The sequence below is a fragment of the Nyctibius grandis genome, chromosome 4 (assembly GCF_013368605.1).
Source record: "Nyctibius grandis isolate bNycGra1 chromosome 4, bNycGra1.pri, whole genome shotgun sequence".
Taxonomy (NCBI): Eukaryota; Metazoa; Chordata; class Aves; order Nyctibiiformes; family Nyctibiidae; genus Nyctibius; species Nyctibius grandis.
In genome coordinates this window covers 82,413,441-82,439,481 of record NC_090661.1, presented here as the reverse complement: position 1 = coordinate 82,439,481, position 26,041 = coordinate 82,413,441, and the positions used below count along the sequence as shown (strand labels likewise).

At 43.8% G+C, this 26,041-nt stretch overlaps 1 protein-coding gene across 38 annotated transcripts in view; it reads right to left on the bottom strand.

The window, feature by feature from the left end:
• Window positions 1-26,041, bottom strand: part of SORBS1 (sorbin and SH3 domain containing 1) — a 177,577-nt gene that overhangs the window by 62,525 nt on the left and 89,011 nt on the right. For 30 of the 38 annotated variants that reach the window (XM_068397503.1, XM_068397514.1, XM_068397518.1 and 27 more), the window contains exons 1-5: window positions 16,646-16,800; window positions 7,820-7,875; window positions 6,514-6,579; window positions 4,342-4,437; window positions 1,167-1,286 (exon numbers count right to left, since the gene is read on the bottom strand). In XM_068397503.1, the coding sequence (XP_068253604.1) occupies window positions 1,167-1,286; window positions 4,342-4,437; window positions 6,514-6,579; window positions 7,820-7,875; window positions 16,646-16,686 (379 nt within the window). In that variant the 5' untranslated portion in view covers window positions 16,687-16,800. Of the gene's footprint in view, window positions 1-1,166; window positions 1,287-4,341; window positions 4,438-6,513; window positions 6,580-7,819; window positions 7,876-16,645; window positions 16,801-26,041 lie in introns of those variants that run through there. The other 8 variants (XM_068397512.1, XM_068397538.1, XM_068397540.1 and 5 more) reach the window with 2 other exon arrangements.

Genomic DNA, 26,041 nt, shown 5'->3' with positions numbered 1-26,041 from the left:
TGGAAATGTAGTGACCTCATATTCAGCCCCGATACAGGCTATGAAGACATATCTATCCTTATGAACACCACTATGTATGATTAACTGAGATAAAGGACTGCCAACAAATAGATCAGGTTTTGCAGACTAAGTGTGTGTGCATGAATGGAGTTATAAAATATGATGTTGCTTTACAACCCAGTCCCTGCAGCTAGATGCATTGGTCTCATCACCCATTTACCCACCTCCCACTGGGCTCCTCCCCACCCCTCTACCCGTTTTGCTGTTTAAATGATATGCAAAAAGCTCTTCCAGCTCCAAAGTACATTTCATAAAGTGATTAAGAGAGCAAGCAAAGGAAGTATTAATGAGTTGATTTCCATAGTAATGGGCTCATTGCCATCCAGGCTGCTGGAAATTTATGAAGCCATCAACCGAAAGGAGAGAGGCAATGGTGGGGGGTAGGAGTGAAGAAACAGAGAATGGCAAGCATGAAAAGAGGGTAGGTCATGAGTGGAACAGAATGGGAGGAGAAGACAGAGCAGAAAGCAGCACATTGGGGCTGGAATTAATGGAATTGCCCTTCCTCCAACAATACAGTCAGAAACAATGTATGCTTTGCTTTCAAGAGCAAGTTTGACCCCCTCTCCCTTTAATGGCATCTTGCCTTTGGGAGTTCATCCTCTCTGCCAGACCCACGACACTGGCCAGGTTTGTTATGCTTTGCCTGTCTCCTACAATTAAGTAATTACACATCTGCTATTGAAAAATGGCAGAGCTCTGCGGCAACACTGTCTGTCTCGGATGCTATCCCCGCTCCCTTGACAACCCAAGTGAATGCTACGGTGGCAGCAGCACCACTCGGCCTCTTTCTGTTCCACCTCACGCCTAGGATAAAAGGAGGTGATGTGGGTCTGCCAGGAAAAAAAAATTGAGAGTTTCTGGTGCTCCTGACAGCAAAAGAGAGCTGTAAAGAAACTTAAGCCAATGAGTGAGTGGTCACAAAACCTGCACTAGGAGAGGAGTCAGCCTCCCTCCACTGGTCTGGTTCTTGCAAGAGGTTTCCGATACACTACGGGATTTTGGGCTTTAAACCGTAGCTAAAAAAAGTCACCTCAAGACCCTGGACTGACCTCACTTGAGGTTATTGGGAGTAATGTATTCCAGTTAAACTTCTACCCACTTACTTTCAGGTTGCTCAGCGTCCTGAGGACGTGGTGAAGTGACATTCTGATTCTCTTCATGGGCTGGAGATGCCCGGAGGGTCACAGCTCCTTTTCCACTGCAGACTTTAGTGGGATCCATTTCTACAGGAAATGCACATGCACAGAGGAGACACATTGAAACAGATCACACAAAGCTATTAGGATCCATCAAAGCTCTATGGAGTAATTTTAGCATGGCTGCCTCCGGGTGAATCAATCTAGTAATGTTTATGCAGATGAAGATTAGCTCTGGATTTAAAGCATTGAGAAATCAAAGCAGTTTCATATTCATGTAACTGATGAACATAGAAGTAAGTTCTGAGTCAGTGTAACAGAGCTAAGAAAGGAGGAAAAAAGGATGAGTGTCTGAGCCAAATTTCACATGTCCATTTGCTTTATTTGGTCTGCTTTGTGTGGAGATATTGTACTAGCAAGGACATTCTACCACTACATCTATGGCTCTTCTATAGGGATGTCCCAGGGGTATAAAGATATAAGATTTGTGTGCTGAAGCCTTAAAAATGCCTTTTGTGCAGGACTGAAAGAGAAAAAAAAAAAAGTCTTATGACCACTGGAGGATAAAATCTTGTAACTGTCCTGAATATGGTCTAAAGGCAGGGCACTGCAAGCCACCTCCCTGCCATCTCCCCTTGTTTGATGGCAGTGTATCACCTTCTGACATAGGAACCCAAATCCCAAAAACCAGAAAGAGATTTAACATATACCTGTTCAGATTACCCTGTCAGCCAGACACTAGATCATGCCAGCATCCTTGCTGAGGCCCGATTCAGCACAGCTTCTGTGCAGGCTTACCTTTGTCCATTTCAGTCCACGGATTTGCGTTTTTTCTTCCTGTCATCCTATTAAGTAATAACAAACTATACTTCGAGGCTATCTTCCTCCCCTTACTTAAAATCCTTCCAGAGAGTTGTTTCCTTTAAGATTCCTATAGAAACAATAAGCCTAAAGAGTCTCTCACTTATCCACGCTACTTCCACAGGAAGACACATCACCTTCCTTTCTCATGCACTATTACTGACCCTGCAGCTGCCATCAGACTTCACTCTGACCTACATAAACAGAGGTGCTAGTCCTACCATGACACCACACAGGGAGCTTGAAGACATACTGAGCATGTGCTGTGTTACACAAATGACAACATGATGATTTTTATTTTTATGGGGTGAGGATCACGCTATCTCTGCATGGGGAGGGATGCAGCTCCTCTCTAGGAACTGTTATTACAATGAAAGTTATGCCTTCACACTGGATGGAGGCGGCAAAGGCTGCTGCATATTGCCCAGACAACAGCCCATGTTTGTGCAGATCAATATTCCTTGGCTGATTTCAGTAGATAGTGCCCCATTAAATCCACACCAGTACAGTGCCTATAGACCATGACAAAGCCTCAGCTAAGGTTGCAAAACACACAAACCACAGCCAAGGTGGCCATAATATAAGGAAAGATCAGTAGTGCCAGATGGAAAACAGCAGTAAGGGGAAAGACTCAATGAATGTCAAACACCTGGCTCACATCGAAAACCCTCTACGCTAGAATCACCGCAGTTCAAGCTTTTACATGGGCTTCCAGTGCTTTAGGGATTTCACAAAAAGCATAGCTTCAGATCCACACTTAGGACTGGAGAAAGGATGGAATAAGTGAGGAACCAGAGGATACTTTCCTACAGTTCAGCCTTTAGTTAATTTAGGCAGCACTGAGGCAGCCTCTGCAAGGGGAAAGACTATCCACACAGACATATCAAATGCTGCTTAATCCTTAAATACACCACATTTGCACTCACACCACACAACTGATCATGCTTTAAGGTCACCCACATGCCTGGTGAAATAGAAGTTGACTTCTCTGACTAATTTTTGCATGATCCATATAGGGTCAGGACTCCTTTTGCCCAGGAGTTCAGTTCTGGCTATCGTTCCCATCCACACAGCACAACACTCAGCTCAAGGACTCTGCAGACCCACTTCCAAACCAGAAGAAAAATGTTTAAGCTCTGGGACTCCAGTTTCAAGAGTGCTGTAACTCTGAGGCATGGACACACTGTTGGGAGTCACCAAGCCTGATTTAGACATCCACAGAGAGTGCAGGGTAGCTGTTACTACACTCCTACACCTAGATTCCCTTCACAGGCACTGGAAAGAAATGGAAACACTTAAGAGTTCACCATGCCATAAATGTCTCCAACATATTGGAGGAGAATAAAATTTGGGAATCAAAGCACTTTTTAAATTTCCGTACAACATATTAAACCTGTATACTGAATCAAAACAATAAGAATCAGAAAAAAATGTTCTGAACTCAACAAAATTAAAATATTTTGAAAAGGTTTGAAAAGAAAATATTGTCAGACTATTTCAGTTTGGGAGAGGAAGACGAATACCTAAGATGTTGAATTCCCTCACAACTTAGGTGAAATGACAGAAAAAAAAAATCTGAATCTCTCAGTATAGAAATCTAGCAGATGGTAATAAACATGACATTAGCACTGTATTAGTCCAACAGAGCATGTGTGTGACAGATGAGAAGAGACAAGCAGTATCAGCCAGACTAGTCTGACTCTCCAAATCCAGCAAAGTACAAAAATAATCTTGTACTTTTAGTGAGAAAACGTGCTTGGGGAGGGGGTGACAGACAGCCTAACATCCGTATTTATCCATATAAAGATTCTGTAAAGTCAATGTATGTATAGAAAACCAAAACCACCCCACCAACACTGAACAATGCTTGAACCTGGAAAATACCATCCCTGACATCCATTTACTTTCATAAAGATTAAAGATACACAGGAAACATTCTTTGGTTCATCAGGAGTTTGGTCCAAAATGAGGCTGTAATAACAGCATTATTCATAACCAAGCATTAGTAGAGGAGCTTACGATAATCCCAGATTCAAGTAAACACAATTATGTCTGCAGAGAAGCAGCATAATTGAGAACTGTGTATTGTGCCATCAAGATCTAACTTTATTACCTACTGATGAAATCTACAGCTCTGGAAACAGTGAGAAAAGGACGAAGCTGAAAACTAGCCAAAGCACGTGGGTGAAGCGGAGAGAGAGAAATAGAGAAAAAAGAGAGAGAGAAGAGAGAGAATGATGGCCAACTAATGCATGGCGGGGGGGAGGAAGGAAGAAGATACCTGTAGGCAGCACTAGGTGAGGAGAACTTTTCACTTTCTTCACAGGGATTATTTTAACGGCAGAAATAGAGCGTGTACATAAAGGGACGTCAACAGCTGCAAACACAAAAGTGTAAATGGCACATCCAAAAAGGGAAGAACAGAGTTTGGGAAGCATGCCACAAAACTCTCTAATGTACTTGGAGACACAATAGCAGGAAATTTCAAATACAAAAGCAGTCCAGAGAGTGGTGATGCAACCGTTAAAAATATCCCTTCGTTCGCCCTAATTCAGGACATGTCTGTTTTATGCAGCATACACAACTGTTTACCAGACTAACTGCTGACTGCCACTATGCTGCAGGCGAAAAGAATCTGGAAGTATTAGTTTTTAGAAGCCATCAAACAATTTTAGTGTAATCATTTAGCTGAGATACACTACATGCAAAACCAAAAATGTTAACATTAATATGGCTCAGTTAAAACAAAATAAAGTGAAAAAAAACAAAGACTGAAAGGTTGAGAGAGGAACATTAAACTAGCCACATTACATAAATTCTGGATTTTATGGCACATATTTTACAAATTCAGCAACAGAAAGAAGTTAAATGTGAAATAATCTTGAAAATAGTCCCATGCCAAAGAGTAGCATCAAAATATCAATTTCAGAAAAAAATCCACGCATTTAAACAGTAAATTGAAGAGATTTCTACTGGACTCCATCAGCTACCACGCTAATTATACTAGATATAGTAACATAGAGAAAAAACATACATAGCACTGTGCAAAATTCTAGCAGTTTTTACAAAACTGTCCAAAACATCTGGTACTTTCTCTCTCTGACTCTTTTATTGCAACTGATGTGAAAAATGGGGGGTGGTGGTAAAAAAAGTCAAAGGCAAAACTAGTCAGAGGTGAAGTTCAACAGGATCTGCTAAAATAAACATCTTATAAATCATGGCTCCACCAAAATGACGAGTTGTGCTCTTGATTTCTGCAGAGCCAGGATTTTCTCCTTTAAAACCTATTAGCTTTCTGCATGTATTAACTGGAAAAATGCTAGATGCCTGCTCACATTCCATGCCTTCTCTCTCGGGCCTGCAAAATCAGGAGTAAGAGGAACCATATTTCTAACACTTCACACCCCAATACTGAGCACTGGGCCAGCTTGAGGGAGGCACTGACATCAGGGTGGTGTGTACACCCCCTCTTGTGGCAGATCTTTCTGGTCCCTGGCAAAACTGGAAAGCACAGACTTCACCAATCTAGAAAAGGGCTCTCAAGCAAAAGGAGCGGGGAAGACCTTGACAGAATTTTTTCAAACTTCATAAAATCGTTAGTTTTTAACTTGACGAGATTGTTTTAAATTCTTTTTTTCATAAAAGAGGAACCCAAATCAAAGCCTGTTCTCCATGCTTCTCCCCGAGCACTGGAGACCCTGCAAATACAATAGATCCCAAATCCAAACAGCCTGTGGTTTAGGAAACAACCCTAATTCTGTTCTGCTCTGTAACTGACTGAATTCATCAATCCACAATGCAGTCAAAATACTAACCACTATAAAAAGCATCAAAGGACAAGAAAGGAAAGGAAACCAGCAGAAACCCAACCCATACAACCATATACTTTCACCCTGCCAAAACATACACCATCACTATACAATATTGAATGCTATAAAGCACACTGCAAACCTGCTGATGTTAACGTGAAGACTGGTTTGTTTAGATAAGTCTGGGTTTTAAATCGTTGTTGCTAATGACAGATTTTTTTAATTATTATTACTTAAACGGTTAGTTCCTGCCCTTTAATCCTGGGCTCAAACCTCCACCTCCCACTGAAGTTAACAGAATTCACACACAGGCACTCACAAACTCATGCCATCTAAATACACTAAGATACTGATTCACAGGTGCTCACAAGTACCCCAAGTAGTGCACAGCTTTCCTCAAAACAGCACTAAAAATAGACAAAGAGGCAAATCCAGCCTGCCACCTTTAAGGGACAAAGAACACTTGTTCAGCTAAGAAATGCTGCTGCTGCTGGCATGGTGCAGCACAAGGCTTTTCTTGTATAGGTCGCCAAGCAAACTAAATTTGGAAACCATGCTGTAGTGAGTGTCCAGGGAAATCAACCACATCACGCAGCTGACATGCAGGGGGAGCTGCAGAGATGTCTCTCAAGCTCTTAACCCACCTTTTCCTTGTCCATTGCTGCTCAGCCCATTGACAACAGTTTTTGCAACATCAATTTCTTCGTGTTCTGTAAGATAAATGAAGGAGATTACTTCTGGGTTAAAACCCCTGCAACTGAATTTAACCTCTGACTATGAGGGGATGCCATGGGTCAAGCACTATTTGGTTTAGGAACTAGGAAGTATTCCTGCTATCTCAGGAGACATTGCTTGGAGACACAAATCTCCCTTGGATGACACCCCTGTTTCTCCTTTCCCTTTGCCTACCAGGATCGCAGCCTCTTTTAAACAGGGACTGTCTCTGTATGTGCATATGGCATCCAGCTCAGTGACGAGATTTTCAAGAGAGATTTTTCAAGTTTGCAATGTCCTCAGCTGACATGAATAAAACTGGCTCTTGTGAATTCAGAGAAACACAGAAGACAGTGTTAGAAAGGACCTCCAAGGGTCATCTAAAGCCATATTCCTGACCCATGGCAGAAGCAAATGAACCTCTGTCACTGCTGACAAATGTTTGCCTAACGAGTTCTTACAAACTTCCAGCATCACCCTAAAGCAACCTGTTCCAGTGCTTCACAACCTGGAAGCTTATCAATGCTTAAGCCAAATTCCCAGCTCATGTTTTTGAGACCCCGATTAGACTCCCAGCTTTCCTCTGGACATTCCCCAAATGGTTCACATTTTTCTCAAAATGTGGTGCTGAAAACTGGACACAATACTGCAGCTGAGACTTGATAAGGTGCTAAAATCAAGTGGTAATATTATTCCACAGGTCCTACTTATGGCACTTCAGTATGGCGTCTGCTTTGTTTTTCACTCTGATTTAGCCCGTTACCCAGACAAGCCCAGAAGTTTTCCTCTTTTCCCAATCAGCCCTCATTTCCTGGTCCCTCATTTTTCTTTGAACAGCTGACTTTTCCTATCCAGATGTCAAAATTTGCATACACCCCTACTAAAACACAACAAATTCTTTCAGGTAATTTTTTCAGGCAATCAATAATTTTGAATTCTTGTATTCCAAAGTGAAAGAAACTCAAGTGACCTACTCCAGCTCAAGATGTTACTAGTCATTTTTTGAGCATTATGGGCCAAATTGAAACAACAAACGTGAAGCCAGCACACTTTCTACTACGAAGCTGTTGCCTTACTAGTCAGATTCCCTGAGCTTTCAAGGGCTTTGACTCTTTTCTGGGAGGCAGGAGAAGAGTTGAAAAAAAGAAAGAGTAATTGCACCAGAGACAGACAGGAATAGTTCTAGTAATAAAATGGAATGCCAATGAGGGCAAGTGGAAAACAACACAGACTTACCAGAGCTCATTGTGGCAGAGGGACTTGCCTTTTTCACTGCTGGATTTTGTTTATCTCTGTTTAAAGGGAAAGGCAGAATGGTTACGTCATGTTTCATGTCTGCCCAGACAGCACTGGACATGATGCTGAACATTCATCACAAAAGTCAAGGTAATAGTCACAGTTTCTTCAAAAAATTTAGTTTCAAAACTCAAATGGATTTATGTCAACAACCAGTTACATTTTTTGCTGATAATTATCAGAGATTCAAGAGTATTTCCACCCAATATAGGTACTACGTTCAGACTTTAAGACTAATCCTCAAAATTTAATCATAAGATACTGATTAAAGCCTAAGAGTCTGTTTATGGCAAAGTCCAAATCTGGCTAGCTTCTAATATATAAAACGTACATCACCTTTACGAAAAAAAAAAAAAAAAATCTCAGCAAGACTAAAAGCTTTAAGTTAAAACCCTCAACTTAGATCACTGCCAGATTTCAAGGCAATCTGTTGCTCAGATCAAAGTCAGTCTCTCCTTTGAAAGATGCTACAATACAGAAGAGAGATATTTGTCGAAATGCATATTAACTTCTGCACCAGTCAGTTCCAGTCCTTCAGCGCCACTGGTACTTTCAGGATCGGACTCCAGTAAGTGAAACTTTAAAATTAGAAGCTTTAATCCTCCTGGGACCAAAGGCAGTGAAATTACCAACCCAATAGAAAAACCACCAGATGTGGACCAGAGTAGAAAAAAAGTCCATTTTCATGGTCATGACAGTCTACAGAGGACAACTGTGGGGCCTACTCATACCCAGTGCCCACTCCTGTGGGGACTTGATACCTGCAGCAAATGAACAGGTTTCAATGTCAAACCACAGATGTTGGTTTGAATAGTCAAAGAGAGGCATTTCTACAAAACAAGTCCATGTTTGCCAAGATCTCTCAACTCTCTAAAGGTTCTAGGTTGAATTACAAACCCTTTAAATTTTGCGTTCAAATCTTTTTTCCCCTCCTCAAAACTTAGTGCTAAAGAGAGTGAGATCAAGTGTAACTCCAGCCAGTTAATGGCTTCCCTGACACGAATAGCAATACGTATCTGAAGCTGTGAGATCATGCATAAACAAAGAACCCAATCAGTGGAGTATAGGGAAAAACTGCTCAGAGAAACAAGAAATCAATCAAGAGAGCTGGAGATACTTGTTTTCCTGTTACATGAACTGGAGGCAGCAGTGGAACATTGCAAGAGGTGGAAACTGCCTTCAGGGAGCTGAATTTGCTCTCCTGCCTCAAGCGTCCCCATTCTTAACTAGCATTTGTTTCATACCAGCCAGAACATAATGAGCATGCCAACAGATACTCAAAATGAAAGAAAAGAAAATTCAACAAGCAAATATAGTAACAGATCAGTCTGTACAATCAGCCAATATCTGGGCTCTCCAGCATGCCGCCCAGCAACAGCTGCCAACACTTAACTATTTAAATATTTTCTTCATTAAAATATCTACATAACATATACATCGCGGGCTGGTGAGGCTCAGCAGGATGCAGCCTAACCCCAAGCTGATCCCAAGAAAACAGTGTGAAGTGGAGGGACCAGTCTAAAACCAGTCAACAACAAAAGCTAAGTCCAACTTAAAGGTTTGCTGCCCGACTTTGCCTGCCCATACAGCATCTGCTTTTTGTTTCTACCATTTCATATTAGCAGTAAGTACCCTAAAATAGTAATGGTTGACACAGCCCAAAAATTCAGACAAATGGACTTAATAATAATGGTCTTTCTGATCTCCATATGTTTCAGTTACAGAAAGATGCCTTAGTTCAAGCAAAGCAGAAAGAAACAAGCTAAAATGATAGGCTATCCAGGCTAAGGAGGTTTGTAGTGACATCACGCTCTTCTACCTATGGAAAACTGTTACGAGTTAAACTCACTGGATAAATACAAGTCCCACCATAGGGCAGGGAGAAAACTACAAGGAAGGGGGAGTATTGCAGTAAGTCTCAACTCAGCTTTAGGATTAAAGCCATTCTGAAGCTAAGGAGGTTGCGGGTACCCAAAAGTTTTGATTCATTACTGGCTCTCTCCATGGGCTTCACGCAAGTCAACAGAAAGTTTCTTCTACTCCAAGCATCCCCAAAATGTTGCATGCTTTCCTTTGGTACACAAGATAAAAAAGGGGCAGGGGGGTGTGGTGGAATCTAGTGTATCACCTCCCTCAGAAGATGAAAAAGGAAATACTTGCTCACATGCCTGGGAAAAGGCAGGGTCCACTGCTGTTGCAATCCCAGAGCAACACAGGTCCCCTTCCACAATGGCAGTATATGAGCAATTAAACTTGTGACCTCCTGCTTTATACTTTTTAAACTGTCTCATCTCTGTTTAGAAACAGTGATATCACAACTGCCATAAAACTCTGATTTCACTGATGTCTTTTTGATTCAAGAGTCTTGACATTGCTTACAGCATGAAGCATTGGCCTTCATTGCAGTAAGAAAAGCATTAAGGAAAGCATTCACACAAAAAAAAGCACAATTATTTGGCCTTAAAAGAACAAATTACTTTTCACAACAAGTGATTTGAGGTTAAAAATAAAGTGATAATTAAAGAAGTAAGTTTGCTAAAACTAAATGGAGGAGGCGTACAAACTCATTAGAACTGAATCTGGAAAAGTGACTTCTCCACATATCCCCACACTTACTGGCAATTATGGAATTCAATTAAAATAACAAGCATTCAGTGTTCACTTACTGTGAAATTAATCAGCATTATTCAAGTACTTAAATGAACACATACTTAATGCAGGTTCCCATACACAGAATGGATACAGTGTGCTCGGGGTGAGCGTAACCAATCCTGAGCGCCTGGGTTGGTGTAACTCCAGAAACTCCATTTAAAAGCTTATTTTGATCAGTTGAGGATCTGCATACAGATTCTCTGCATGCAGGTAGAAATAACTGCTGTTTAGACCGAGGAAATTACAGTGCATGTTTGGAGGAGAACATGCTTCAGTGCCTTTTTGCATCAGGGCTACAGAGTTATTCTGTCTCCCATAAGCTTAACCTAAACCCCATACTGAAGTCCTATTAGGCCTATCTTAGCCCTAAGGCTGCTCTTGGGACCAGATACATGGTTCAGACAGGTAGCACATCTGGCTCCACAGCCCCAGTATAGCAAAGTGTTGTCCTCTGTAACACTTGGGAAGGCACACGCTGTAAGTCAGTGTTCTGTGAGCATTTGGATAGTACATCCTTAGGCAAAGCAGTCCCTGACAGGTTGGCCAGACAGGCTGTCCGTGGGCTGTGGGAGCAGGTGGATCTGGAAACATTTGCTGCTCCCAGTTCCCCTTGAGAACTTCCTGTAGACACGGCCAAGCCATTACTGTAGACACACATGCAAGTACGCACAGCAGCACTTCCAATGGGAGCCTTTCAAAGGGAACCAAAAATGAGATCCCTCGTGTCAATATTAAAAACAGAGAAACTGGTACTGCCAGACCACACAAAACAAAAAAAATTTAAACAACAAAAAAAAATACTCTAAAACCCCCCAGTGTCTCCCTCCAGCTCCCTGCTCTAACCAGCATCTCCTTGCCAGAGTGGAATTCATGCCTTTCCTGAAATGTGACAGACATCGAAACAAAGGCTTCAAAGCTGCAGACATTCACATTCAAAACACAATGAAAGGTAATGAATTCCTCAGGGCATAAACCAGCAGCTGTAACCCTGAACATGCCAATGTCTGTGCGTAACATCCACCAAGTCCTTGTCAGTTCGGTCATACCTCTAGACGGACATTTAACTCTTCCTTCCTCCCTTTCACCCCCAGCACATTTCTTCCAAGGCTGCATCTCCTTCCCTACTTGGTGTGGAAAACAGAGCAGTGCATTTAGAAGCCTATTTAGGAGGAATGCAGATAAGTGGCAACTGCTTCTGCACATCTCTGGACTATCTCACATGCTCTAAACATTGGAGTACTCCTCCTACAATGGCAGGGGTAACAAAAAGCTCATTAATAGTTCCGAGTAAGGACACACACTCTTAAGTCACTGGTATCTCAGCTAAGAGTCGCAGGCGGTGGTTATTTTTGGTGGTCTAATGTGCATGTGGGGAAAAGTAATTTCCTTTTGTTTCTTCTCTTGTTATTATTGACAGCTCCAATGACTCACATAGGATTTTAAAACAATGCTAAACATGAGATGAGCATTCAAAACTTATTGGGCAGGTCCCTTACATTCCTGAGATTTGGACTCCTGCTTTATCTTCTCAGTTCTGAGTTTTTTACATTTTCAACGTTTTCTCTCCATATACAAGAGCTTTAAGTGTTTTGTGGCTCCACTTAAATGAAAAATCAAAGTCTTATTTATTTTAGTATAATCTAAGAGTTGAGGCTTTTAGAAAAATGGTAAGCTTTCAGACTTAAGGGGTGATTAGCAATCACAAAAGTTACTTTTCCCCTGGTCAGGTCTCACACATCACTGACAGCACTCATTTGTTTAGCCCCTGGCTCAAACCCTTTCTCACATTGCCACCAGTGTCCCTGACCCAGATGCTCTGTTCAACCAGCCGTGCCAGCAACGTGGAGTCCCAAATCTGGGAAGTGAGAAAAGGACTGCACTGCAGCCAGTGACTCCTACCAGGAGGTTCCTCTGCTTAGCAGAACTTGCTGGAAAGAACATCTCCTCTGTACTTCTCACCTTGTATCACATAAATTGTGGCAAGAAAAAATAGCTAGAATACAGGAGGCAGGTTAACCCAGGCAATCAGCTCTCTCTCCAAGTATCATTATTCTCTTATCCTGAAATATAGAGAGAAATATGTTGCCTGTCATTTTTATTTTAGGGGTTCAAGAACATCCTGTCATTCCTTCAGAAGACATTATGCCCCCAAGAATAAATGTCATGAAAAGACTATGAATAAGAAAGCAGTGCACATAAAAGAATCAGACCAATTCTGAACAAGACAACAGCCTTCACACACTCTTCAGCAAGTGTTAAGACTGCATAGAGGGAGCAGTGAAAGCTCACTAAATGAAACAGCAGCACAGAGCACCAGCTTGGATAAGTTGTTCTTATAAATAGTTGAACTTACAGCTGTTAGAATAAACAAACATAGCACATTTCATATGCAGTATTGCTGTTTTGTTTTTTTTTTTTAATATGGTGCATGTTCGTTCCCTTCCTAACAGGCAAAATTAAGTTATCTGGGGCATATGTGCCAGTTTTTGTGCAATTTAAGAGGAACGTGTCAGTCTGAATAATAAAAGTCAAACAGGAAATGTAAACTAAGAGATGTGGCTTTAAGAACTCGGAGATGCTTTTGAACTAAGTCATCTTACAGTCATCGACTTCACAGTAAACAAAGTTTATCTGCAACCTGAGTTAACTCAGTTCAAGGTCACCACTTTTGGAGCAGGGGGCAGAAAAGGATCTCATGGGTCATCAGGCCTACTCCCATGCTATTGCAGGCAACTGTGTCATACAATCCTGTGCAAGAACATCTCACGTTTCAGCTTAAAACTGGTAAGGTTTCCTGCCTCCACTGCTCCTCCTGGAAGCCTGTTCCAGAACTCATTCCTCTTATGGCCCGAATGCTGGTTCTGATTTGCAACCTAAATTTAATTCATGAACAGCTACAGCTAAATTGTTTTGCACCAACACAATTTTTCTGTTTAAGCAGCTCTTCCTCCTTGCACTCACCCCCATCTACGCATTTTTAGAAAGCGATTGCACTTCTGGGTCTTCATTTTGCAAGCCTGTAAACAAGCATTTCCAAAGCAATTGGTCTGCATGTTGCCACCCATCTCATTAAAATCTGGCAAATAGCGGAAGATTTTAAAAGGTTGGCAGTCCAAAGTCTAAACTCTGCTTAATGTCACAGAACCAGAGAGCAAAGCCTACAGCTGGCATGGCTAATAGCTGAAAAACAAAGTTTAAAAGACAAATCAGCTTTTTTGCTCCATTCTAATTCTGGTCTGTCTACTAAAAACAATTCTACCGTCAGTGCTAGTTCAGATAGTGATTTGATGTCTCCAGGGACCTTCCTGCAAAGAAAGCGACTGGAATAATTTCACATCAGCCACTGAACCTTCATTAAGTGACAATGACTTACACCTGCAGGGTTGTGGGGATGAAAGGTGGCTCCTGCTTGAGCCATCAAGCTCCTGCTCTGCTACAGACACAGGGCTTGGGAAACAGCCGTCCAGAGGGTTGCTTGGCACAAGGCAGACAGAAGAGTAACTTGACATGCAGTGCATCACCGGTTCCCTCTGGATAAGCTAGCTGCTTTTATCAGCAGCCTTACAGTCAAAAACATTTCTTCTCATGGCAACAGATTTTAAATACAGTGTAACTGGGCTTTGACTTTCTCCTGAGTCTGTCGAGACTGCCCTCTGTTTTTTTTTGTATTTGATGGCTAAGATCACGGTGACAGTAGCTGTGGCCCATGTATCATTCATGTCTGCTAAAGAAACAAATGCCTTTGTGCCACACCCATACGCCCAAGCAGCTCACATGAACATTGTAAAACTTCAGAAAGAAAAATAAAAATTTCTAGGATATTTTAAATAAAATCTTATCTTAGCAGGAGACGCAAGGCACAGCATTTGAGAGCAGAAGCTGCGATTTCTGCTCAGATTTATCTGTGACATGTATGCTAACACCTCATAGATGGAAGCACTTTATGAACAAGCTGATGTACATCCTATACAAAGGAACTCACTGGGCACAGCTCTCATGCTGCCAGCTCCAGAGGGAAAGCTGTAAATGATTTAACAGCATAACGCAACCTGGGACTGTTCAGGACACTTAACTGGGACCCATACTGGAATTTGGGCAGGCAGCTTGTAACTACGGAAATGGGGATTTATCTACAGTTAAGGGGTAATTAATTCAATGACACTAGATTTACCTTTTTGCAAAAGGGAAATCTTTTGGACAATCTGCAATGACCACACCCAGTCATGAGGATGCTGGTTTTATACTTCAGCTGGAAGAAATAGAAGATTCATTGAGTTCAAGCTGTTGTGAGACCACTTGTAAGAGCTGTGCAGCTGGGGTGCTCTGTGTACTGTGCTTAACTCTCTGTACCCCTCTGATATGGGGCCACTTATGCCTCTGCAGAACAATCGCTGTAAATAAACAGACACAAATTCCAGAAGCCCTAATTATGTATAACAATGGATCCATTCAGCTGACTGCAGGATTGAGGGACACAAACACTACATTGCATTTACTATAGTGAATAGCATCCTATAAATACGATCAATTAGATCATCTAAACAACATCCAGCAGCTTCTCTTGCATGATTTTGTATAACAAAGACTACAAAGGCTGTCTTCACCTCTGTCACACACTCTCAAACAGTGAAGTAGTAAATAGAGGAAGTTGCATTAAGTAGAAATACTAATTAGAGATTGACTAGTGTCACAAAGTTCAAATCCAGATTACAAACATTTCACAAAAATAAGGGTAGAGAGAAGATTCTGATGCACCTCTGACATATAAAACCAGATGCTTGAAAGCCGAAGACCATCTTACACCGTCCCAGACACATCCTGAGATTCCTAGTTGTGTAAGGCAGAGGAATTGCACAGGCATTAATGAGTGCTCACTGTGGTAACAACACCAAACATTAATTTTTAATTATGACCTCTGCTAGTACTAGCTGTTTTGAAGCTCTGCACAAACACTCACTAAGCAACAGCTAACACTTTCAAGGTATGTAGGTGATATTCCTATTTTACAGAGATGGAAGATTCAGGCCTCTATTCTACACAACATCTGAAATCAGCTGAGCTGGCACAGTGTTAACAGGGTGCATGTATCAGTCTTATGGGTTGCGTTTTATATTTTCAGAATAAGCAAAACCAGTCTGAGAATTGGTCTCATTTACACATAACTGCAATGACCTCCAGGGAACCATATAAAGCTAAGCCCAGCCAACGCATACGTAGAGCCAGGCATACAATACTTCCAACACACCTTTGACAAGCCTAGGGATGCAAGTTGAAATTAGACATGGTCATTCTCCTTAGCCTTTGCCATTCCAGAGGCATTGCTACACTAGAAAAATTGCCAGGGAGCTGATTCATCTACTGAATATCAGCCACAAAAGGGTCCCAGCAAAACTCAGAAGGCTGGTTGCTGTCACGCATCCAAGGCCAGACAGCAAACCTGTACCTGCCAGGGAATTCAGGCTGGAGTGCTGGCTTGCTAGCCTGCTTGGACTGTGCTGCCTCTGAAGTCACCTACACGCTAGAATGAAGAACAGTGACTGCTCCCCTACTCAGTACTGAAAATGCTCGGAGAAAACCAAACTGCTGGGTTAAGCAACAGTCTGACATTCAAAGCGTCTCCAGAAATAGCAGAAAGTCACATTCCAGAAGCCAGTCCTCATATTCACTTCCCTCTGACTCCTCCAGCCTCAGGTGACCAAATTTACATATTGCTAAGAACTCCAAATCCATTCTCATCACTTTCATTTTAGCAACAGCCTCAGAATCAGCATTCAGGAATTACTTTCAATCCCTCCTTCCCATAAAAATAGTCAGGAGAAAGATCCAGTCATCAGGGTAAGAGGGCAATGACCTGCCCATTTCCCTTAATGAGAACACAAACACATGTAATGACTACCTTGGTATCTCCTCTCTTTTCAAGCAGCAACTGGAAATACCTATCCAAATGAAAGAAGCAATCTGAAAAATCAGTGTGTACTGCCCCAACAGCCCTACCCACTCAGTGCACATCAGCATATGCCAGTGCCATGTAAAGTCCTGGGAGTTCAGCTCACAGCAGCTCTAGGAGGGCTAGCTTTGACTAACTGTGACTAAAACACATACCGGTGTCCTTACCTTGATTCAGGCTTTTCAGTTAATGGTGCCATTTTCTTCATCCCTTGATTTCACACCGTAAGAGGCATGAAAGAGTTAAGGGAACCTTTCACTGTGTTGCCCAGTCACTTGGCGGCTGAGGTGTAACAACAAATTCGTGGAGGCATCTCTCTCTCTCTCTGGCACCCTTAAATACATTGCTCCTCCTACTGCTGTGCTTTAATTAGCCAGCTGGTTCTTAGTCACCCCATCCTGTCACTAGGCTTGCTCACCCATCAGCCAACCCCACCCAGCCTGCCTGTCACTCCCCTGCCACTGTCATCAGGAAAGACACTAACTCTTCCTGCAGCTCTGGAGCTGGGGAAAGACAGAAAGTTTGGAGGTGATACTCCATGGTAGCACGGGTATGGGATGCATTTCAGAAGACAGACCCTGAAGAAATGTTAAAGTACAGGGAAAGTACTTGAAAAAGTACTCTTTTTTAAAATAAACAAACAAACAAAAAAAAAAAAACCAAAAACCAGGCAGCATCTCCTTGTCAAGGAAGGAATATTTTCATTAGCACTGGACATAGTAGATCCTATTTCAATGGACAGGAGCTGAAGGGGCAGCTAAAGTTTCTGCACTCGGCAGCTGAGATTTGTAGCATAAATACCTGACATGACACAAAGTGAAACTAACTGCTTGCATGGCTTATTACATATTATATGCCCACTCCATGGGCTTCATAACAGGCATCAAGGGAGCTTTTAAGCCACAAGCTGCACTAGGGTTTCCCTAAAGTGGAGTGTCCTCTTTAGGGCTTGGCTCCCCTGTAGACAGCCCAAGACTCACACTGGAGTGAAGATGGTGCCAACTTTTAGGAGGGTGAGGGTATACTCAAACATCCCCAGGTCTGGGCAGCCTGGTGGTAAGGAAGGTCAGTAGCAGCACAGCATCAACCTTCCTTCCATGGTGAATGTGTACAGAACAAACTACTATGACCAAGACTTCCTGAAATCAGACCTTGGAGGCTGGTTCATGCAAGACCAAGTGGTAGCTTAATAGTGGAAATAATTTGAAGGGACCCTCAAGTCTCTTGGTACTGACCTTTGTCACCAGATGACAGCAACCAGAGCACCAAGCACTGGTGGCTTTCATGACTGGTACTCCAGAGTGTCTCTGTCTGCAGCCTGTCTCTGGATTTTGATTCCTCAAATACGCATGTATAAGCATTGATTTGCTGCCAAACTCACAGACTGAAAAAATATACCGAAAATTATTGCGAGGCGAGCATCTCAGCATTCAAACAAGACCTAGAAAGCAACACAGATGGCAAGAGTTGCTGACTGCAGAAGGGCATAGAGCAAAGGTTACAGTGTGGGTCAACACTTACTCTAACTTCAGATTCTTTCAGTAAAACATTAGTGAAGGACACAGAACAAAGGTCTCCAAATACCTACACATGTAAACCCATACTGACGCACTGTGAAATGCTGACTGACGCTCTGTCAGCAAGACAAGCTCTCCCTTTTCCTTCCCAATACACCTTTTGGCATTCAAATACTTCCCTCCCATTAAATGAAGCATTTAATTGTTAGCCAATATGGGCACAATTCCGACTTGGCATATTCGCTAAGGGGCTAGAAGAGATTGGAAAATGCTGCTCTATCTTACTTCATTTAAGACCAATCCCATATCCCAGTATGAACATGCCACTGGTAGTTCTAATTAAACAAAGGGCCCTCAAGCTCACATTTACTACCATGTCCCAAAAGATTGATGCTGGGCAGCTTGTATCTAGGGATTTGGCTTCATTTACCCCAGCAGATATCAGAGGCTATTTGCAAAATTCAGGTCTGGATCTAGGTTTAGACTCCAGCCCCTTTAAAAGTCAGGTGTATTTGGTCTGGGTGGAGGAGGAAGACAGTTATTTCAGACATATCAACAGTCAGAATAAAGGATGATGGAAAACAGTATGTTTTGAATGGTCAAACCCTGCTGTCCTCTCTGAAGAAAAAAAAAACCAACCCAAAAACCCCATGTTGTTCTCAAAAGCAAACCAGGAAAGACAATAAAAAAGCCCACAACATTGTCCAAAGTAAGCTGTGCAGTCATCACAAGCTCCAATAACTTGAAACGTGCTTGTTGATACAACAATACACAACAGGAGACCTCCCTCACCACCCGAATATAACCTCCTTGATCTCCTTCAGGTCTGTTGTGGAGCCCAGACCACATGACAGTGTGTCAGCTGGAAGCCCTGCTTGCTGTGTAGCAGGGGTTTATAAATAAGCCTCTGATAGTTTGTCTTCAGGTAATAAAAATGACCATGATTAAAAAGTTGAGAGAGTAGAAACCATACTGTAAAAATAAAAGCTAATGAACAGAAGAATGGCACCCAGGGAGAGGCAAAGTAGGGAAGGATTCACGGGCTGGTCCAGGTTCAAACTTAGATAGGAAAGTTCAGATCAAGGATTGGGTCTGAAACACTTCTGGTCTTTGCAGGAACCATCTTAGACAACCTTCAAACAGCTTGGCAAGGAGGGAAGAGTTTCTGCTATGGACAACCACTTGGATGGAAAACTGAATTTTCACAGAATTTGCTATTCCACGTGGGTGAAGGGAGAACTGGGCAGCAAGCTTTGCACGGCTGCACGGCCACATAGCTTGGCTGTTTCCAGAGTCAACCTTAAGTGCAGGATAAAAAGCTTTATGACGGGCTGCTGTTTCACCATCAACCCACAGTAACAGTGTACTATCCGTTGCAATTTTCCTGGCACCTACTGCTGCACTATCACTGCTGTATTTTCCCCCCATAGTAGCCATGTCTTTGCAAAAGACAACATCACCATAACAGCTGAAGGAAATAGCAAAAGGGACAAAACAATTTGCACAACAAAGGAAGTCTTTGGCGTAACAGGGGCAGATGCCAGTTCCAGGACATTCTGGACCACTGCTCTAGTAGCCACTGGACAAGCTTACCCTCATCATGTCTGTTTTGCTACCAAAGTCATGAACAAATCCTTTCACCGGAGGGAGTGGATTGTTCCAGTTACAAGCTACCCTGGAAAGTTTGCTTGCATAATCCATACAATTTTTGTGTTTTGATAAATGACACGCAGCCATACTAGTTCTTTTATGCCACCCCAGTATGCCATGGGGTACTGAGCTTTCCAGCCACTAGAAGAGGTCAGAGAGGCACTGCGACATGCAGTTTAGAAAAGGAGATACTTTTGATAGATCCAGGAGATGCTAAGCAAAAGTGACTGGGCTTACTTTGTTCTGCAGATGGAGGAGGAAGGCAAGCAAACTTACATCATGCTCGTGCTCTTAGTTCAGTTCCCTCTGAGTTCTGGGGTTTGAATTGCAAAACAAAACTCAGCCAAAATAACATGCTATTGCTCGAGTTCCACCCAATACCGTGAGCGAGCACAAACTCATTCACCCAGCATCCTCACCTTGCTGGGCTGGAGCTTCTGCTTTGTTACAAAACAGCCACCCAGGTTCTGGTTAGGATAGTTTTACAGCACCCTCCCAGCTATCAGAGATGAGCCCTAGCTTGCCCCAAAGCTCCCCACACCTGGATCCGCTTGGATGCCTCAGACCTGAGCCTGAACTCTGCAGCTCAGTCCTCCCCAGCTGAAAGCTACAGGAACCCATGTCACCACAGGAAGAAATACTGCTGCCAGCAACCCCTACAACCTGCCAGGCAGCGTAGTGCAACTGCACAGGGACTCAGTAAGCACTTACAGCTGAATCTGCATGGCATGAAGGGGTTCAGACTGTCACCAGAGACTGAGCAAAACTCCTTGTGAAGATTTATACAGGCCTTTTAAGAGCTCTAGATAGGAGCTTAATCTGCCAGTAGGAGCAAGTCTGCAGGGTAGAAGTAGTTACGGGCTAGCAAGAGGCCCTTGTAACAATAATGCATGTATTAATCCAGTGAAAGCACATAACCTGCTGAGCTTACACAGAGAACAGCATGGGTTACAAGACAAACTGCTAGAAAACTTTCTCAAGTGGCTGAAAAAAGCAAATGCATAATTTGGCTTCCTTGGTGAAGACCTGTCCTAGTGTCCCTTCTGGCTGTTGGAGATCAGGGATATGCTGTAGGCTGGCAATCCCTCATTTAAAACAGAAAAAAATACTACCTGGTAGGATCACAGTTTACCATGATCTGGGATATAGAGCATCTTACAGGAGACTTCTGTGAGAGGCATGGCTCCCACTGCTGTCTTCTACTTATTGGAAAACTCAGCAGGTCCTGGAAAGCACTGCCTCACACCAACACAAGCTGGGAGTGATCAGCTGTTTATCAGTCACCTGAGTAGCAGTTTCTCCCAGCTCCCACTGATCTGCTGACCTACTTACACTCTCATGCATAAAAGAAAGTATAACCTTGCCCATTTACCTTGAACAGTTGCTGACCCTGGTCCAAACAATTTTGTGGAATTCAGGACCTGCTAAATACAACACTGAAGGGGAAAAACTTAGGGCTCAGCTCTGCTTTCCCAAGTCCTAAGGAAATTAATGGCAGTTACAGCATACAATCAACAAAACATGCATCCTCACCTGCACATAAGCATCTCCAGCCCTTTGCACCCTGTACTGCCACTTATACTCAAGCAAAATGGAAGCAAAACATGCATGCTCTGATTTGTGGCAGATGTGACAAACTGAGGCATGGGGCACTAGGATTGTGCTCAGTGATCACTGGATTGTGTGTGGCAGGAGAACACAGGCGCTTTTCTGTACTACAGAACATAAATTACACTTTGCGTAACAAATTTAGTTTAGGTCAGAGGCATCCTTACTGATCCAACCAGCATCTCATTCAATGAAAGGCACCACTGGCTGTGAAGGTAACAGAATACAGCCCAATCAATATTAAAAGCTTTTGTAATGGCACCAGCTGTTTACCAGTACTCTTAACCTTTGTGCTGTAGAGCTTAAATTAACCTTAAGGTACAGTCAGGACAAAATCATCTCCTATATGACATGCAAAGAAGTTGATTTTTGTAAAATTTTCTCATTTTTCTTCAGATTCAAAATACTCAGATATTTAGCATAATCTCTGGGCCAGCACCCGAGCCTACTGCCTCTTCCAATGACAGTGATTTGGTAGGTTGTCAAAGGTAAAAAAAGTGAGGTAGGTGTGCAATAAAGGGGGAACTCGCAGAAGCAGCAAAGAACATTCACTGTGCTCTCTCTCTCCATCTCAGTGTTTTCCTACAATGCTCTTCCCTGCACCCTAATTGCTAAAGACAAGTGAATATCACATCAGGCTACCCACAGCTGATCCTCTGTTCTCCAGGAATACAACTACAGGGCCAAAAGAAGCAACATGTCTTCCAATAGACAAGCCTGGGCATTCATGGAAATTAAGTCCCAGCAGTTCTACCCAATATACTTGCTGTGTATGTCATTAATAAGTAGAAATACAGTCTGAGGAGAAATTTGGATTTGCCCCCAACTTGGCCAGCTGGCTGGAATTATTAACCAGTTACAACTGTAACTATGAAAGCTGATGAGAGAGTAATCATATCTCACAGTTCACAGCTGAAATGGCCGTTGAGAATTAATGAGGGTTTAAGTTCACCCTTCTCATTGATTTCTCTCCCTCAAACTGTGGCTGCCACAGAGTTTTGAAGGCCTCGCTGACTTTAAATCTGTCCTCTAAGGGCAACACTTGGGTATAGGTGTACTGAGAGGAAACGCGCTTGAATCTCTTCAAGGAGACAAAGACAAAAGCTGATCTTCACAGAATCACAGAATCACAGAATGTTAGGGATTGGAAGGGACCTCGAAAGATCATCTAGTCCAATCCCCCTGCCGGAGCAGGATTACCTAGACCATGTCACACAGGAACGCGTCCAGGCGGGTTTTGAATGTCTCCAGAGAAGGAGACTCCACAACCTCTCTGGGCAGCCTGTTCCAGTGTTCGGTCACCCTCACTGTAAAGAAGTTTTTCCTCATATTTATGCGGAACCTCCTGTGTTCCAGCTTGCACCCGTTGCCCCTTGTCCTGTCAATGGATGTCACTGAGAAGAGCCTGGCTCCATCCTCATGACACTTGCCCTTTACATATTTATAAACATTAATGAGGTCACCCCTCAGTCTCCTCTTCTCTAAGCTAAAGAGACCCAGCTCCCTCAGCCTCTCCTCATAAGGGAGATGTTCCATTCCCTTAATCATCTTCGTGGCTCTGCGCTGGACTCTCTCTAGCAGTTCCCTGTCCTTCTTGAACTGAGGGGCCCAGAACTGGACACAATATTCCAGATGCGGCCTCACCGGGGCAGAGTAGAGGGGGAAGAGAACCTCCCTTGACCTGCTAACCACACCCCTTCTAATACACCCCAGGATGCCATTGGCCTTCTTGGCCACAAGGGCACATTGCTGGCTCATGGTCATCCTGCTGTCCACTAGGACCCCCAGGTCCCTTTCCCCTACGCTGGTCTCCAACAGGTCTGTCCCCAACTTGTACTCATACATGGGGTTGTTCTTGCCCAGATGCAGGACTCTACACTTGCCCTTATTATATTTCATTAAGTTTCTCCCCGCCCAACTCTCCAGCCTGTCCAGGTCCCTCTGAATGGCTGCGCAGCCTTCCGGTGTGTCAGCCACTCCTCCCAGTTTTGTGTCATCAGCAAACTTGCTGACAGTGCACTCTATTCCCTCATCCAAGTCATTAATGAATATATTGACTAGTACTGGTCCCAGTACCGACCCTTGAGGGACTGCACCAGACACAGGCCTCCAACTGGACTCAGTCCCATTGACCACCACTCTCTGGCTTCTTTCCTTCAGCCAGTTCACAATCCACCTCACTACCCGATCATCCAGACCACACTTCCTCAGTTTAGCTGCGAGGATGCTGTGGGAGACCGTGTCAAACGCTTTACTGAAATCGAGATAGACCACATCCACAGCTTTACCATCATCTATCCACCGGGTTATGTGCTCATAAAAGGCTATCAAGTTGGTTAAGCACAACTTCCCCTTGGTGAAGCCATGTTGAGTGCCCCTAATGATCCCCCTATCCTTGATGTGCCTAGAGACAGCACCAAGGACAAGTTGTTCCATCACCTTTCCGGGGATGGAGGTGAGCCTGACCAGTCTATAGTTACCCGGGTCCTCCTTCTTGCCCTTTTTGAAGACTGGAGTGACATTCGCTTTCCTCCAGTCCTCAGGCACCTCTCCCGTTGCCCACGACTTAGCAAAGATGATGGAGAGTGGCCTAGCAATGACCTCCGCCAGCTCCCTCAGCACCCGCGGGTGCATCCCATCAGGGCCCATGGATTTATGGACATCCAGAGTGCTTAATTGGTCCCTGACCCAGCCCTCATCAACCAAGACAGATTCCTCCTCTATCCTGACTTCTTCTGAGGCCTCAGGGGTCCGGGGCTCCTCAGGACAGCTTCCAGCAGTATAGACAGAGGCAAAGAAGGCATTCAGTAACTCTGCCTTCTTTTTATCCTCTGTCTCCAGGGCCCCCACCTCATTCATCAGTGGGCCTACATTGCCTCTAGTGTTGGTTTTACCTGCAATGTATTTGAAGAAGCCCTTTCTGTTGTCCTTGACCTCTCTTGCAAGGTTTAATTCCAAGGAGGCCTTAGCTTTCCTAGTTGCCTCCCTACATCCTCTGACAACAGACTTATATTCCTCCCAAGTGGCCAGCCCCTCCTTCCATGATCTGTACACCCTCTTCTTCCACTTGAGTTTGCCCAGCAGTTCCCTGTTTAACCATGCAGGTCTCCTGGTACCCTTCCTTGACTTCCTACCTGCTGGGATGCTCTGATCTTGAGCTCGGAAGAAGCAGTCCTTGAATGCTAACCAACTATCTTGAGCCCCCTTACCTTCTAGTACCTTGTCCCATGGGATTTCCCCTAGCAATTGCTTGAAAAGGCCAAAGTTGGCCCTACTGAAGTCCAGGGTTGTGATTCTGCTAGCTATTCTGTTCCTGCCACATGAGATCCTGAACTCTACCATCTCATGGTCACTACAACCAAGGCTGCCCTCAACCTTCACTGCTTCAACCAGACCCTCCTTGTTAGTGAGGATCAGATCCAGCAGCGCTCCTCTCCTAGTTGGCTCATCCACCATTTGCATCAGAAAGTTATCATCAATGCACTGGAGGAACCTCCTGGACTGAGGATGGCTGGCTGAGTAGGCCTCCCAGCAAATATCAGGGTAGTTGAAATCCCCCACGACAACCAGGCCCTGTAATTGCGAGACTGCTCTCAGCTGCCTGTAGAAGGCCTCATCACCCTCCTCATCCTGATCCGGTGGCCTGTAATAGACACCCACAACAGTATCACCCCTGCCAGCCTGCCCCTTAATTCACACCCACAAACTCTCAACTCGCTCCTGATCCGCCCCTGGACAGAACTCAATACATTCTAGCTGCTCACTCACATAAAGAGCAACTCCACCACCTCTCCTTAGTGGCCTGTCTTTCCTGAACAGGACACAGCCATCCATGACCACATTCCAGTCATGCGAGGCATCCCACCAAGTCTCTGTAATTGCCACTAGAACATAGCCCCCCGACCGAACACGGATTTCCAGCTCCTCCTGTTTATTCCCCATGCTGCGTGCATTGGTGTATAGGCATTTCAGGGAGCGAGCCGAGCACACCGATTTCACCCCAGGGGGATGGGAGGCCTCCTGGTCTACCTCAACACTAGAGCGTTGCCCCAGTGGTGCAAGCCCAGCTACCACCCCATCCCCCTTCGAATCTAGTTTAAAGCTCTCCGAATGAGCCCTGCTAATTCCTGTCCCAGAACCCTTTTGCCCTTACGACATAAACCTTTCCCATGTATCACTGTCACGCCTGTTGTCTTATAAAACCAGCCATTATCAAAGAACCCAAAGCCCTGCCTGTAGCACCAGTCTCGTAGCCAGGCATTTATAGAGAGAATCCTACTATTCCATCCCATGTCATCACCCGAAAATGAAAGGAGGGAGGAGAAAGCAACTTGTGCTCCAGACTCTTTCACCAACCGTCCTAGGGCCTTGTAGTCTTTCTTCATCCCCCTCAGACTACAGGATGCAGCTTCTTCCCCACCTGTCTGGAAGATCAGCAGGGGGTAGTAGTCTGTGGCCTTCACCAGGTTGGGGAGTTTCCTGGTGATATCCCTGATTCGGGCTCCAGGCAGACTGCAGATCTCCCTGTGATCTTCCTCCATCCCCTCCCACCACACCAACTTTTCTTGTCAGAGAGAAGAAACAGCAACTGGATGTCTAAGTAATGATAATGACTTCTGTTCAAGTGCACTGCTGGGCTCTGATTAGATTCTTCTTGGCTTCTAACCAGATTAAAAAAAAAAAAAGCATTGGCCATTTAGAGAGGCAGGACTGGCCTATTCGCGTCAGTACAGGGCTCAGTCAAGATGCTCCTGGGTCATTGTCTCTATCCAGAAAGTCCAGACCCTT